This window comes from Phalaenopsis equestris, unplaced genomic scaffold (genome assembly GCF_001263595.1).
Source record: "Phalaenopsis equestris unplaced genomic scaffold, ASM126359v1 Scaffold000054, whole genome shotgun sequence".
NCBI classification, from domain to species: Eukaryota; Viridiplantae; Streptophyta; class Magnoliopsida; order Asparagales; family Orchidaceae; genus Phalaenopsis; species Phalaenopsis equestris.
The window spans coordinates 2,389,562-2,406,912 of NW_018164496.1; the positions used below are offsets into that span (position 1 = coordinate 2,389,562).

Consider the following 17,351-nt stretch of genomic DNA (forward strand, 5'->3'; position numbering starts at 1 on the left):
CTTAGGAAGGAAAGTAAGAAAAGAATGAAGGAAAATGGAAAGGAGAGAGAGGAAGGGGGGATGATCAAATTTTCTCGAGGACTGGTCGGTCCTCTCCCGAGTCTGCGTCAGTCTCTCGGGGTTGGTGGAGCTTCGACCTCACTCGTCGAAGCTTCTGGTCCCTCGTCTTTAATCATGGCAGCACCTGTTTTTATTGTCGACTGTATTGTCTCCCAAGAACTTACGAGCGTACCTCCCTCTCGGTCGAATATCCTGAGACTGGAATCTCTTGCATGATGGTATCCATGGTGGTAATGAATCGATTGTTACTTAAACCGGTTCCGTTACTTCTTTCTCCTCGAGTGCTATCAAAGGAATTAGAATGAGGCGTTTGCTGTCCTTAGTGAAGGAATATGTGTTTTTGAATCCATTGTGCTAAGTCTTTCAGTCAAATTGTCACGGTCTTCCTAGTAGAAGGTGGCAGACGTCTATGTGGACGGCATCACACCATACTTGGTCCTGCAGCTGACCTCTATTGAAAACTCTATTATGCATTGTGGGTCGATGCTAACTTCTTTTTCTTCTTCAGCCACGTCAATGAATATAGTTGAGAATGTCTCTGAGTCGCGAGTCTCAGTTTCTCTATCATCTTGATTAATGCCACGTTCTTACTGCTATCGTTGTCGATGATAAGACTGCATACTTTTTCTTTCATTGTATAAAGGGTGCAGAAAATATTATGGAAAAACCACTGCGGAACCCTCGTATCATCGATCTGCAGAATCCGTTGAATCACAAGTGTTTTACCCTCATATGGTGAAAGTTGATGCTCAACCTGTTTTTCAACATCTTACTCTCGTTAACCTCTTCCACGACGCACTGCTCGGTAAAAGATACAACTCTGCTCGTTGGGCAGCTAGAGGTTATGTGCCCAAATTCGTGGCATTTGAAACATTTTTCTGACAGACACTGTAGTCGACTTGTTCTCATTGGGGGTGGTTTTCTCCTTATTTGAACCAATTTTCTCAATTTTTTGGGCGCACTACTTGGTTGATGGTGGTTGTCGGCTCTGCTTCTTCCGTCTTTCCACTTCCAATGCTAGTGTCTGAATATTCCCTAGCGTCTAGTATAGTTGTAGCTACAACACATTGCTAATACTAGGTTTAAAGCCCCCAAGCCATCTGACTACTTTATTTGTTAAATATATGAAGCCCGTGACCCACCAAACTCTCTCCACGTCTCACCAAACTCTCTCCGCGTCCCACTTACCTCTCTCCACGTACCATTTACCTCTCTTCGCGTCTCACCCACCGCTCTCCCATTTTCTTTAAATAGTCTCTTTTGGTCTGTCATGAATTGCTAAGCCAAGCCCTCTTAACTCATTCGCTGCTTAATCTCTCCGCTCTTTAAGCTTGGCTTGGCAAAGCTTACAAGAAAAGCTTACGGTGGAAAACTAAAAGAGAGAAAGAGAGAGAGAGAGAGAGCGAGGAAGGGAGAGAGACAGATCTAAAATTGAGCGTGTCAAAAGACTGAAATGTTTGTGGTCTGACATTGGTGGTGAGTAAATCGATGGTGGGTTCAAGGAGTACTGTGCAACTCAGGGTATCAGAATGTAGAAGTCCATTTCGAGGACACCACAACAAAATGGAGTTGCAAAACGAATGAGCATGACCATCAATGAGCGTGTCAGAAGCATGACATTGCACACCAGACTACCACCAACTTTCTTGGCAGGTGCGATCATCACTGTAGTTTACTTGATCAACAGGGGATCATCCGTTCCATTAGACTGAATTAATTGAGGAGTTTTGCAGCGGTAAAGATGTTGAATTTTCTCATCTTAAAACTTTTAGTTGTTTTTCTTATGTTCTAATCAATTCTGATGTTCATAGTAAGCTTGAGGCTAAGTCAAAGAAATGTTATTTCGTTGTTAATGAAAACGAAACATTTGGCTATCGTTTCTGGGATGATCAGGATCAGAAAATTATTAGAAGTAGAAATATGATCTTTAATGAGAAGATGATAAGATGATGTACAAAGGCAAGACTAGTACAAATTCTGAAGCAGATCTTGAGGAATCGGAGTTTGTAAGGTTTGAAGATTTACCAGAGGTCACAAGATGATGTACAAAGGCAAGAATAGTACAAATTCTGAAGCAGATCTTGAGGAATCAGAGTTTGTAAGGTTTGAAGATTTACCAGAGGTCACAGTATATGACAAAAATGTGAATGACGAGGAGAGTGGGTCTGGGGCACCCATTTTAATTATTTCGCAGTCAGGTTTAAAGTCATTTACTACAACTATCGTTCGCAGGTCAGTCAGGAGCAAACGTTCTCCACAGCGTTACTCACCAACCTTGAACTACATCCTGCTGACAGATAGCAGAGAACCACAGAGCTATGAAGAAACCTTGACAGATGAAAATTCTAGCAAGTGGGAGTTGACAATTAAGGAGGAGATGGATTCCCTGCTGGGAAATCAGACATGAGAGCTGACAGAACTTTCACTAGGGAAGAAGACATTGCACAACAAGTGAGTGTACCGGGTGAAGACTGAACTTGATGACAGTAAGAGGTACAAGAGTAGATTTATAAAAGACTTTCAGCAGAGTCAGGACATTGACTATTCTGAAATATTTTCTCATGTGATTAAGCTCACAACCATAAGAATGGTGTTGGCTATGGTTACTGCTAAAGATCTATTCATTGAGCAGTTAGATGTGAATGCAATTTTTCTTCATTGAGATCTTGAAAAAGACATCTACATGCATCAGCCTGAGGGGTTTGTGGTACAGGAAAAAGAAGATTCAGTTTGCAAACTGAAGAAGAGCTTGTATGGCCTAAAGTAAAGCAAGTTCCTAGATGGTGGTACAAAAAGTTTAATAAATTCATGCTCAATGCAGGGTACAACAGATGTCAGACATATCACTGTTGTTATGTCAGGTACTTTGACAACTCTTTTACTATCCTACTGTTGTATGTGGATGATATGTTTATTGCATGGGTTAGCATTGATGAGATCAATAATCTGAAGAAGCTGATGTCAGAGAACTTTGCAATGGCTTGGGAGCAACAAAGCAAATCCTTGGCATGAGAATTGACAAAGATCAAGTCAAAGGTACGTTTTGGCTTTCATATGCTGAATATGTGAAAAAGGTGTTTAACAGGTTCAATATGGATTAAGTCAAACCAGTTGACACACCTTTAGGCAGTCATTTCAAACTCGGCAAAAATCAAGCTTCCAAGTCAGAGGAGGAACAAGACTACATGAGTAAGGTTCCTTACGTTTCAATTATTTGTTCACCTATATATGTCATGGTCTTCACTAAACTGGATATTGCTCATGTAGTGAGAGTTGTGAGCAGATACATGAGTAATCTAGGGAAGAAATATTGGTAAGTTGTGGTCCTTACGCTTCAACTAGTGGTTCACTTATGTATGTCATAGTCATCACTAGACTGAATATTGCCCATGCAATGGGTGTTATGAAGTGGATCTTGAGATATCTAAAAGGCTATTCAAAAATCTGCTTGTGTTTCTCAAGAAAGAGCTTGGGGGTATAGGGCTATGTTGATACAGATTTAGCTGGAGACCTTGATAGTAGGAAGAGTACTACAGGTTATGTACTACAGGTTATGTTTATAGCAGTGTCATGGGGCTCAAATCTATAGAAGACAGTTTCGTTGTATGCTACTGAAGCTGAGTACATTGCAGTGTCAAAGGTTGTAAAGGAGATGATATGGCTACAAAGTTTCTTGGAAGAATTGGTAAGAAGGTTCAAAGGGGCACTCTCTACAGTGACAGTCAGAGCACTATATTTTTTGTCAGGAATCCAACATTTTAATCTAGAACCAAGCACATTCAGATCTGTTATCACTTCATACGGTCGTTGTTAGATGACGGACAGTTATTACTTAAGAAAATTTATGGAGGTAAGAACTCTGCTAATATGTTGACTAAATGTGTTACTCTTGAAAAGCTAAAGTTGTGCTCGACTTCAGTTGGTCTTCTTGCGTGAAGACAGGGGCTTTGAGTTGCAGAGGTGGAGGATATCATGTTTGAGGAAAAAGACTGGTATAGCCAGCAATTGATGCAGTCTCTAGGTGGTGCAGTCAGTGTATTAGTATCCAAGTGAGAGAATTGTTGAATATGAGGAGCCTATGACCCACCTACCTCTCTCTGCATCCCACCTACCTCTCTTCGCATCCCACTTACCTCTCTCTCGTTTTTTTTAAATAGCTTCTTTTGACCTGTCATGAATTGTTAAAACGAATCTTTTTAACCCCTCCGCTGCTTAATGCCTCTGCTCCTTAAGCTTGGCTCGACAAAGCTTACAAGTAAAGCTTACGATGGAGAGCTAAAAGAGAGAAAGGAAGAGAGAGAAGGAGAGAGAGAGGAAGAGAGAGTGAGGGAGGGAGAGAGAACAAAAGGAAGTTTTCTTGTAAATGTCGAGACGCTCGACGGCGTAATTTCTCGAAGTAATGAAATTCTCTGCTGCTCTGTGGACGTAGGCAAATTAGCCGAACCACGTAAATCTGCGTGTTATTTTTTGGTTTGCAGTTTTTCGATCAAGTTTTTTTCACTTTATTGTCGTTGTTTTTTTTCAAAACAATATTCTTCTCTGGCTTTGTCAGATCGCACTTCAACTGTAAGTGGTCGAACTAAGCTGTGAACTCCTCCACTGAAAAGTCTCTCTGTTGTAGATTGTGTAGTTTCAAAAATATATCTTAGCAGTAATGAGGGGAAGATATTTCTTCTGCATAATTTCTATCATCTTCTCCCACCTGGTAATGTTTTTGTTGTCTTTTCGCCTCATCTGTCACTGTACGTTCTCCCACCATAAGGAGACACTTTTCTTAATTTGATAACAACTAATTCAACTCGCCTCTCTTCGAACACCTCTTTGGATTCAAAGATTCGTTCAACTGCTTGTAGTCATTCGATAATTTCATTTGGATCCATGTTCCCCTCAAACTCAGGTAAATCTACTTTGATCCCGTAGTCTTGGTGTCCTCCAAATGACATCTCTTCTCGGAAAGTTTCCTTGTGGGAGGGGCGCAGGTATCCCTCTTTAGGCCTCTTCTGATATTGGATTTTGAAACGTCGTGGTCTATCTTCTTCATCACTGAAATTATCCCTGTGGAAGGGATTCAAATCTTCTTCTTTCTTTCCTCTTCAACTCCCCATGTCTCAATCAAACGTAACGTCTTCCTGTGTCATCTTTTTGTTCTCAGTTGAAGGTGACGGAGTTCTCGTTGTATCTCTTCTTGGGTAGGCTCGAGCGTATTTTTCCTTCGCAGCATGTTTGACGGTTTGGGATATGTGGAAGAAAATAAAGAAGAGAAAAATAAACTAAAGAAAGAAAAGGAAAAAAAAAATTGGTGTGGTTGATTGGGTAGGGGCGGATGATAGAAACTCTAAGAAGGGATTAGGGTTGGGCTAGCTCTGATATCAAATGATTCCGGAGTTAACCCAAACCACAACGGAAGCATATATTATTTCTTAATTTCAAACATATTACAAACATGATACGGGAAAGCATGAAATATACAATAAACAAACAACAACATGAACAATAAAAGACGTTAGTGGGGGACAATGATGACGTAGGCTACTAGACGACAGTTGATGGCTGAGAAAAAAGGGTTGCGGGGCTGTAGGGAGATGGTAGAAGGGTGGGCAGCTCCTAGAACAACAAGGCACCTTGGGACGACAATCAAAATAGCAGCCAGTTGTTGTTTGAGGGCTGCTAGACAACAGGAAAACAACAAAACGAAGGCGAGTGAGGATAAGACAATGAGGGCGACTGAGACAACAGGAAAACAACAAAACGAAAGCGTTGCTTGTTGTGGCAGCGAAGGTGGACTAAGACATTCAGGGCAGCGAAGGCGAGTGAGGATAAGACAATGAGGGCGACTGGAACTACAAAAATCATTGGATTGTTGGTTTTCTAGGCGTGGTAGCAAGAGTGGCTATGGTAACGGCGTCAAACCGCAACTAGAGAGGTTCAGGAACATCGTTGGAGACTGGATTGGCAGCTGCAATAAAGGCCAGAGAGTTAGGGCTGTTGTGGAGGAAGTAGGACAGCAGCCGAGAGAATAGACTGTGAGATAAATATCTAAGAGGGGTTGAGCTGCAGCCGTAGCACCAACCGGACCCATGGAGACAATCACCGTCTCGGGCAAGTATAGCCGAAGCACTACTTTGACGTCGAATGCAGCTGTCAAGTTGGAAAATAATCGGACAAAACTCAATTCAGATTTTAAAAAAATAGCCCATAACTCAAAGCACGACCTCTCATCTTTATAAAGAGACATAAACTATCTTATGAAACATTTAAAATAAGGGATAATCAAATTTCAGATTTGAGGAAAGGATTTAAATTAGGAAGAAGAATAAAAATCAGATTTGAGTTTTTAGGAAATGTTTTAAATTAGGAAAGAGAATAAAAATCAGATTTTTGTTTTAGGAAAAGTTTTAAATTAGGAAGGAGAATAAAATCATATTTCAGTTTTAACAAATGTTTTAAATTAGAAAAGACCTAGGAAGGAAAGAAAAAGGAAAGGTGGGAAAAGAAAGGAGGTGACGGCCCAAGCCCGACGTCAATAGAAACGGAGAAGTTTTCTATCTTGCCCCACCCAGAACTTTCACAAATAATTGTGAAATGTTGAGTGTTGGATTTCTCGACCACAACAACAACAACAACAAAGCCTTAATTCCACCACGTGGGGTCGGCTACATGAATCTTTTTTTCTCCATTGCGTCCTATTTAATGTCATATTTTCATTTATTTGTAATAAATTAAGATCATTTTTTACACAATATACTCAAATCTTCCTAGGTCTAGCTCTACTTTTCTTAACATAAGTCGAATCTAAATCATCTACTCTCCTAATCGGATCATTAGTTGGTCGACCATCTAATTTTGTCCATCACAGGAGCTACACCAACCCTATCACGGATATAATCATTTCGCATTTTGACTCTAAATGTAAAGCCACTTATCCACCTAATCATTCTCATCTCGGTAACACTTAACTTAGTATTATTCTTGACCACATTATAACAAATTCCTTGCCTTGACGACTGATCTATCAACTTCAAGGAGGTGTGTGGGCAACTTGTGCGAGGAGCAGCTGGGAGGAAAGAAAGAGTAGAGGGGCTCCCATGCGGTCCAAGAGAAGGAGGGGGAGTGTGGAGTGCCGCTCAGTCTCGACAAAAGGCAAGGAGTAGTTGTGCTTTCAGTTAGGGTGCCGGTGTGAGGGAAAGATGGAGGTTGGTCGTTAGCCGCTGGTAGGGGGTGAGGCTACTCGGCAGCTTCGTTCTGGTGGAAGTGCATGGAGACGAAGCTGTGCCATTTGTTGCTAGAGCAATTAGCGGCAGCTGGATTGCTGCCTATGAGGAAGAATGGGAGAAGCTCAGGCTTTTGTGAGAACCTGGGAGCGAAGAGCTTCAAATGGCGAGAGAGGGGGCGGCATTGGGTTGCCAGCAGCAAGGTAGAGTATGGTAGAGCTGTGGCCTGGAGCGGGAGAGGGCGATGACGGGATGCTGCTTGGGTTGTGGCGGAGAAGAGGTCTCCTGTGGGATCTCGCCGGTGGAAGTTTAGGGGGTAGGGGAGATGGAGTTGCTTGTTGGTTGGAGAGCTGGTCAGCGGCTGTGGGAGGTTAAAGCTTGGAGAGCTTGCGGGTAGAGCTGGCCAAGGAGAATGGCTGGGATTGTGGTGTAGATTCAGTGAGGCGAGACAGAGGAGATGAGGCAAGGTCGTGGGACGGAGGAGAGGAAGAAAGGGGAGAGCATTTTCGCGTGAAGCAGAAGGGAGGTGGAGTTTTGTGGCGTGGGTAGTTCACTTTGGGTTTTGCGTGAACGAAATCAAGAGGCTAGGGCAGGAGTGATTATTAGGTCAGAAATATTTTTGTTATTTTATCATTTTATTATTTTTAGAGGTGGAAAGCTATTGTTGGACAGGATAGAGGTGGAGGTATGGGTAAATGCGGGATTGGGCGTAGGGGTGTAAACGAGCCGAGCACGAGCGAGCCATGCTCAGCTCGTGTTCGGCTCGATTATATTTGGAGCTCAAAAAGTGTGTTCGTGTTCGGCTCGTTTGCTTAACGAGCTGAACACGAGCTGTTCACGAACAAAGAGTTTTTTTAACAACCCTAATCATGTAGTCATAAGACAAAAATGATTTGAGCAAGATTTAAAAATTATTACTTATATTGAAGCATCATTTGAATCTAATTTAATCATTTTTATTCTATTTTCTTAATCCATATTTTAATTGATTATAAATCTTTGAAACCTTGCAGTCAATTAGATTTTTTAAAAATACTACTTAATATATATATATATATATATATATATATAACACGAACGAACACATCTTAGTTCGTGTTCGGCTCGTTAACTTATCGAAAGAAATTAACGAGCCGAACACGAGTTTCTTAACGAGCCGAACATGAGCTGTTCGCGAACAACGAGCCGTTTTGACAACCCTAATTGGGCGATGGCTTTCTGTGCAAGAAAAGAAAGATTTATTTAAGTTTTTTTTAATGTTTAGCATTTAAAATATATTTTAGTGTCTCCAATTTTCTGTCGTTAAATTGTGCACCAAAGTCTAGCAATATGGGTGTCTCTTTTTGGGTAAATTGCGTTCCGGTCATGCTCACTTAGTTCGCTTTATGATCGGAGGTCACTTGAGCAACTTCGTTAATGATTGAGATGATTTGAACCAGAATTAAGAACATCACGCCGTTAATCCGATGTTTTGAATGCAACTGCAGAGTGTTTTTTAAACGGTCATTGTTCGAGGAGAATTCAAGCATGCTCAAGGTATTTCAAATTTGCTTGCACGCATTCTTCATCTGTAACTCTCATCATGTTTGATCGACTCGTCTAGTAGATTATATGTGAGGGTCAACAGACATTTAACTTTATTTAATGTTTTGTGCTCATTTCCTATCCTTCAACAGACATATTTCAGATCAACTAAATTTTATTCTCTACATTATTTTCAATCAATGTTATTCAGGCAATTGCCTCGTATTTATCTCGGCATCCATGTTTCTGTTAAACTCAACTTACCTGTCAGTGCTCTTTTTTAGTACTCAGATCCTACAATATAGCTGACCTAAATTCAGGTTATTGAATTTATTTTTAAGTATCGATGGTATTCTTTTAGGCACTAATCCATTTAAATGACCCAGCCTTAAATGTAGAGGTTTCATCCTAACAATAGTCTCAAGTACTTCCAAGTCCATTCTGCATTGTTATTTAGAATGATATGCTTGTTTAATAGAAGAAATGAGAGAAACATCTTTGGAATACATTACTGTTAATTCTTTTTTATTGTTTTTCCTATTTTAGGATTCATGTAAGGGTTATTTATAATCCCATGGAATATCACTAACATAATTCTGCTTATTTCAACATTAATCTGAATTGCAACAATACAAAACCAGCTTCTTAGTTTCTTCATTTTTTTTTTTTTTTTTTCCCTAAATTTCAGGCATGTGGTGGACTCTTCTTGTGGAACTCGTTGCTGCTTTGTTCATTGCTGAGGCCAGCATCAAAAGGCAATGGCTTCTTGATGCCTTGGATGTGAGCTGCGTTACTGCAAATCCTTTAACTGTAAGTTTTTCTTGTATATTAAGTACATAGTGCATGGGCTATTTCGATCATCAATTCCTTGAAGGATGTTCCTAAAATATTTTTTTCTTTCAAAAATTTTTTAGTTATCTTAATTTGATCTGTAGTAACAGGAAAATGGGATCTCAATCCCTGTTAAACAATTTATCACAACTACCTTCTTTACTATAAGACAGCAATATTCTTTTCCATGCTAGTGTCAGTAAAAAATATAAATAAGAAATTGGCTTACAAACCTGAAGCAGCCGTAGATGATAACAGAATTCTCTGCACTCTATCTGCTTCTCTCTACAGGCTATAAGCTTCATAGGGCTGCTTTCAGGAAGCTGCTGCAAATACATGCCACTATTGATCGTCGAACCAGAGATCGTCTTAAACGACTTGCCAATGACTCTCCCATCTCTTTTATCGAGTAGCGGCTGGAGTGTCATTGCAGAATCTAGCGTTCATAAACTATGGTTATCGACTGAACGTATCTGTACTTGGGCGGCTGCGACGCTGTCTCGTGGTGCCATTGATAACTTCCCTGACTCAAACTACATAGATGTAAGCGATGTTGATACGTTTGTCTCTCTAGCTCGATTGATGCACCGGACTTGTCTCTCTTTGAAAGACTACTTGCCACTTGACCAGCAATTGAGGTTGGCTAATATTGAGGTCCCATGATCCTTGTTAGCTGAGTTGTCTGAGTTAGTACTTTTTGATCTTTTTATTGTAATCTCCTTTGTTCTAATGTTTGCTTGTATGACAGAGATTTAAAGGCATGCACCCAATTTGTGATCATTCTGTAAATGTTTTCATAAAGTTCTATTACATTGTCCTCTGAGGTTTCTCAATCTATATCTGCTCTTTATGACTGCTGTCATTTTATTAGGAGTACCTAGGGCTGTCAAAACGGCTCATTGTTCTCGAACGGCTCTTGTTCGGATCGTTAAGAAGCTTATGTTAGACTCGTTTGTTTAGTTAACAAGTCGAACACGAATAAAGATTTGTTCGTTCTTATTCGGCTCGTTTAAGCTCGAAATAATACTCATCATCAATTTTGATTAAATGGGCACCACCCCCTCATGGTTGGTTTAAAATTAATGTCGATGGGAGCTTTTCTAATGCCTATACGGGTATGGGTGGAATTATAAGAGATGTGCATGGAAGATGTATAGCTTATTTTACCTCCCCTTGTATTGCTACCTCCTCTCTTGAGGCTGAGACTTATGATGTGCTTGTTGCGCTTCATGTGGTTATTGTTTTACAATTAAATGACATTGTGTTGGAAACCGTCTCCAAAACCCTGCTTAATATACTTTTGGCAAAAGTTAAACCTCCTTGGTATATCAATGTCTTGCTGAAAAGAATAAGGATCATAATTGATAGCCATCATTTAAATATTTCTTTTTCTTTCATTTATAGAGAACCAATCTGCTGATTTGTTGGCCAAATGGAGGGTGAAAAATGCTACTGTTGGAAACACCGCTCTCTCTTTTTTGCATAAATTTATTAAAAATGATATGGAGGCCCCATATGTTTGCTATTGAGATGCTGCCCCCCTATCTTGGTTTTTTGGTTGAATGTCTTTTGATTTTCACATGGTTGTTGGACTAGGGTGCCTTGGATGCTGGTTACACATAATCGGTGGAGTCAACTGGAAATTAGCTTTCTACATTTTAAATTTGCTCAATTCCTTTTTAGTTTTGGGGTTTGTTATACATGTACGTTTTGGATATACATTTTGGGTTATCACATGTACCTTTTGTTTTATTTTGCATGGTGTTGTAATGCGGATAGTGGAACCCCTAGGTCTTCATGTTTGTTTTGTTTCTAGATGGGGATCCACTATCCCACCCTAAATATTGTAACTTTTTTATGATTAACGCGTAAGAAGCCACGAGATGCCCTTTTAATCAATATATATATATATATATATCTATATATATATATATACAAAGAACTATAATCAATTAAAATAATTAATTAAAAATTAAAATTAAAATTATTAGATTAGATTTAAATGATGTTTAATATAAACAATAATTTTTAAATTTTTTTCCAATATTTTATGGCTGTGTGATTATGATTGTGAAAACGACTCTTTGTTCGTGAATAGGACACGAGCTGAGTCTGGGCTCGCTCGTGTTCGGGTCATTTACACGCTAGGAGTGCCCTAACTTGATTTTTTTTTCTGATGGATCTCTATGTTATTGCATTATTTTGAGTGCAGTATAAGCTTGATTTAGTAGTCATATTAACTGCTATTTATATTTTGTATCTATATCTATTGCTTCAGACATGAATAGCTAAATTTATAATATATATATATATATATATATATATATATATATATATCATATGATGTTGGATGGCCTACCTATTTATCCAACGGTCCAATCAACAGTCCACGTTATGGTGGTAAATAATAAAGGAACATTCACTGTGGTGCCGCATTCAAATCTTACTAAATGTATAATAAATTTTTCTTAAATTCATCTTTACCATATGGGACAAAGTTACTCAATTATCTAAATTACGAAAGTGATGTCAGTCGTGACCGGTTGGTAGCTAAATATACAAAAAATGACACCAAATCTAGGTTGATGTGAAGGAATATGAGGTACACTAGTCGTGGGATTGAAATAAATTTTGTTCTAAATGTATAATAATTTTTTCTTATATTCATCTTTACCATATGGGACAAAGTTACTCAATTATCTAAATTACGAAAGTGATGTCAGTCGTGACCGGTTGGTAGAACAATCTCTTTGAAGATCGTAAGTTTCCTCAGGTCACGGGGTGACCTTTAAATAGTTAGGCATATGAGGGTGGCTGCGGGTTTGTATGATAGCCTCAGGTCATTCTTATTAAAAAAATATATCTAAATTACGAAAGAAAAAAATTAAAATTTATTATTTATATAGAGTAATTTCAAATTTCAAGTGGAGTTCAGTGGAGTTTGTATCTCTACAATATAATATATTGATGATAATATTGTTCACTTGGGTAATAGTTAGTTACATGAATTTAATGCCATTAAACTATTTTGGCATAAGGCAATTAGCTTCACTTGTTTTGCGCCATAAAAAATCAATATGATTAAGCTATTGAATGTTTATTGGATGGTAAGTATCTATAAATGTTTCATATTTTAGGTTGTCATGATGAATAAATAATACATTGGATTAAAACTCTTTAAATGCGGTGGTGGGCATACATATTCTAATTGATAACTATAATTTAATTTCAATTTTTGTGACAATATAAACTAGTTTAAGTTTGTATATAAATATATAATAAAGTAAAACATTATTTTGCTCAATTCCTTAAACATGTCTATGAAATTCGTAAAATTATTGTGTCGCCCACCACACGCAGAAATGTGTGCGGTGGGCCAATAAAAACTCCTCCTTTACCAAAAAGTTTATGTCAGTTGGCCCACTTAATTTTTTTTTTTTTAAAAAAATTTCATTGGACGGCGCACGCAATAAGAGCTCATGAAATTCATTGTCAAGTTTATCTCTTGTGGTTTTCCTTCGTACAAACATTGATATATAAGACTGAAACCTAACTAGAGGTAACTCTTTTGTGTAACATTATCTAATAATCAAAACTTCATTTCTTATGATACATGATTGGATTGTGAGCACAACGATGGCTTGAGTATGATATGCTTACATAAAAAAATATGGGGATTTGTGTTTTAGGAAGGCGTGGAAGATGAAATAGGAGAGATTGGGGAATCATTTGTGAAAACAAACATGTGAATTATTATAAAAAAAATGATGAGAAGCGTAGCATAGAGAAAAAAAAATTGATGTTGTCTTAAACATTATCTCTTTTGTCTATGCTTATGTCATCCAATTGATAGAATATGTACTGAGTGGTCATCCTTCATATAAGACAATTTTTTTGGTGGCCGATATAAAAACCCATATATATAAATATATATATATATATAACCCTTAAAGTAGAGTTGGCACTTCCATTTGCTTATAGAGCAAAAAAATAGTTTTATTATACATATACATCATATAATTTAAATATGTAAGATTATTATACTAGAATATGTAAATTTATATGGATTTAATCATCACATTCAATCATTCAATGTATATATTGGCATCTCATTATCATGAACAACTTATATATAGAACTTTTCTTGTGCTAACTCCTCCTTATAGGTGATAAGAATCTTGTGATTCTTGGATGATTTTAGGGTTTCCTTGAGGGAGTTCTTCTTCCCATTCTCAAGGAAGTTTTCTCTCATTCTTTCATATTCCATTACTTTTATTTTGTTTCTCTTTAGTTTTTTGAGGCTTTGTTCCAATGGATTCTTCCTCTTCCACCTCTACCTCCCCCCCCCCCCCCCCCCCCTTCCTTCTTCCTGGTTCTTCTCCCACTCGATCTTTTCTTGGATATGAATTGTCTTTAATCTAGAAAGGTCTAATATCTTCTAATCTTCCAATACTTATGGGTTTTAACCTACCTTATGTCTCATGTGTATATAAGAAAATCTTTTTCTCTGAATTTGAGGCTGTTGAAGGTTCAAAACAGTGTGACCTTGCTCTGGTTGGCTATGCTTCAGGCAAATGACCTTTCAATGGAAATGGTGTCCATGTTATTTGTAAGATGTGGAGACTCAAGGGCTTAGTTGAGCTTCTCTCTTTATAGAGAGTTTTTAATGTTTAAGCTTAATTGTGTTGAGGATTTTGAGATGGTTCTCACCGGAGGACTTAGGTTTATGGGAGGTAAGCATTTTATTTTTAAATTACAATCTCATGATTTTTTACTAGTGATGGAAAATTTTAAAGAAGCCCATTTTTGGCTTAAATTTCTAATCTTCCCCTATTTTTTTTGGTCAGGAAGTTCTATTTTGAAAAAGAAAGTAATATTGGTATCCCATTAGCAGTGGACTTTTTGACAGGAAAAGTTTTTCATATGATCTTTGCTAGTGTAAGCATGCAGGTTAATGTAGGTTCAACTTTACCTGATTACGTAACTCTTGTTGCTAAGGATAAAGATATAGTTATTCATGTTATTTATGAATGGAAACCTATTTCTAGCCAGATGTGCTCTACATTGACCATAATCCCTCAAACTATCCTAAATCTTCTTCTTATATTGAAAATTTTGTTATTCCTTTAAATAGGGGAAGAAATTATAACATAAATACTAATGCCTTTGGAAATCAAAGAATCATAATAAATTTGAGAATACTTTTAGAACTGTTCAAGTTAGCATTACCAATGTTAATTTTATTGCTCCAAATCTTAATTTCTTTGTTAATGTCATTACTAGAAATAATGAATCTTTAGGTAACAATACTTATGCTTTACATTTTGTCACTTTTACTAAAGCTATTTTTGAAGTTAATGGTAATTCTACTATTATTTTGGATAATAGTGTTGCTAATGATACATGTATACAATCGGATGATGTACATAATGCCTTTATTTTGGATATTAATATTGTTGTAGTTACTTTAATTTCTAATATTGAAAATTTGCTAGTAATGTGTGTTCTATGGTGAATGTTCCAAATGCCAATAATATTTTGTTGGCAATAAATATGACTCATTCTGGAAGTATACCATCTTATTCTAAGCTTGTTTCTTCAAGAGCAAGAAAATTTAGATCTCAATGATCTATCCTTTTGTTTTTTTTTAGATCATCTATTTTGTTTTTTATGTTTTATACAAAATTAGATGATTCTATGTCAACTTCAAGTAGCTTTTAAATTTTTTTCCCCTTGGTTATTTTCTTAATAGAAGATAAGTGAAGAGTTATTTTAGAAGTGATAGTATGAAGAAATTCATGGTGAAAGGAAGACGTCAAAGCAAGAGAAAATATTACATATGTTGAACTTATGTGCGAAGGATGATGCCGATACACATAAATCTCCATGTATTATTAAATTTTTGTGTGTTTCTCTACACTCGTTCACACATACGTTCAGCGTATATAATATTTTAACCAAAAGTAGACACAACATACAGTTGATATCGATTATTATGTTGTGGTTGTCAATTAACGATTAAATGGTGAGAAAAAGAATTAAGGAGGGGCTCTCGATCTAATATGACTCTAACATCTATACATTGTGAAATACGTATTGTGCTTTGAAGGGTGGGACGTCATTTAATTTCAATTGTTTGTAATGATGGTATTCCTTTTTGTAAATCATACTTTGAATAATAATATTTCTTTCTTGGTATTCCTTTTTGTAAATCATACTTTGAATAGTAATATTTCTTTCTTTAAAATTTTCTTATAATTTCTTTTCAAGAATATTTATCAGATAAATTGGATGAAAATGTGATCTAATAAGAATTTATTCAATTTGGTTTAATTTTTACTATTTCTTAATTACCTTATGTAGAGCAGCCATTCAAAAATTAATTAATTCATTTTCATGTTTAATTTTGAAATTTATTGAATATGCATGCGTTATGCAAAAATGTGAATAAAAGAAAAGTAGAGAAGAAATTCAATATATATATATATATATATATATATATATATATGAGAGCAATGGTACATTGATTTTTTGCTAGATTATTTGAGTAAATCTAGTCCTTCATGAGCTCCTATTTAGATGTTAGAATTAGGGTAAAAAGCTATTTAGTATGTGATTAACTAAGTTTCTTTTGAGCTTGGTGGCAAATTTTTTCTTATACATAATTGGTGAGTTTGACCTCATTGTAGTGTATGATTGCTTCTAGTTGACTCGTAAGTTCTCCTTTTACCCAACTGGCAAGTCTGACCTCTAATTTCACTTTATGAGTATATCTTGATCTTCTATTACGATTTCAACTCAAGCTTGGTTGGCAAATCTTTTTTCAGTGGATTTAGAATATTCATTTAATTTTCTATTCTTATATATTTTTTGAGACAACAACGAAACTAATAGAAGAATAATAATTTTTTTTCTCTTTTGAGAGATAGTATTTGTGCCATTACATAGCTTTTTATCACATGTTGTTTTTCCATCCTTTTAAGATTGGGTTTTAATTTTCTTTATAAAAATTGAGTTTGTGAAATGATAATCATTTAATCTAAACTTTTAATTATATAGCTTTATTTTAAAAATTTATCAACATTGAATATTGAGACCTCCTTATTACATGTTGATAGGGCTATATACTTATATTTTTCCCTAAATATGTTGGCTTCACTGATGGAGATCCCTAAAGATAATATTAAACCTTTCAATGATGTCATAGCTTTTAATGATGTCATCATGGCTAGTGTGTGAAATTAAGAAGAAGAAACAGAGAAAGGTGAAATTAAGAAGAAGAAATGTTAAAATTTGGGGGAAAAAAGGGTTGGAAGTAAGGAAAAAAATGAAGTAATCCCTATTTTGATGGTGAGTATTGTGGCGACAATTGTACTTGCTGCGAATATTCATTCATATCTAATTGGAGATTCTTCATAAATCAAAGCCATAGTTACAATTTTTAGAGACCATATATGAGTGAAAAAAATTATTTATGACTTTAATAATATTTATTTTAGCAACATATAGTTCTTATTTAAAGGTGTTTTGTGACTTAAGTTATGTTGATAGATGAAGTATTCTCAAAGAAGTTTGATTCAATTAGAAAACAATCAATGGCGGAAGGTATAGCTTGCATTTTGTTAGGAAAACTCCAAATTGGTACCTTAATCTTTTTGTAATATGGTTTGTCTCTTAAAAAACAAAGTTAAAACCATTGAGTATATATGAGTTTATCCTGTAGTA

General features: G+C 36.5%; 1 protein-coding gene across 2 annotated transcripts in view; it reads left to right on the forward strand.

The window, feature by feature from the left end:
* The window catches only part of LOC110019214 (protein RST1), a 161,105-nt gene extending 150,726 nt beyond the window's left edge, over positions 1-10,379 (forward strand). For both annotated transcript variants that reach the window (XM_020716796.1, XM_020716797.1), the window contains exons 24-25: positions 9,484-9,605; positions 9,918-10,379. In XM_020716796.1, the coding sequence (XP_020572455.1) occupies positions 9,484-9,605; positions 9,918-10,289 (494 nt within the window). In that variant the 3' untranslated portion in view covers positions 10,290-10,379. The remainder of the gene's footprint in view (positions 1-9,483; positions 9,606-9,917) is intronic.
* The last annotated feature ends 6,972 nt before the right edge of the window (positions 10,380-17,351 follow it).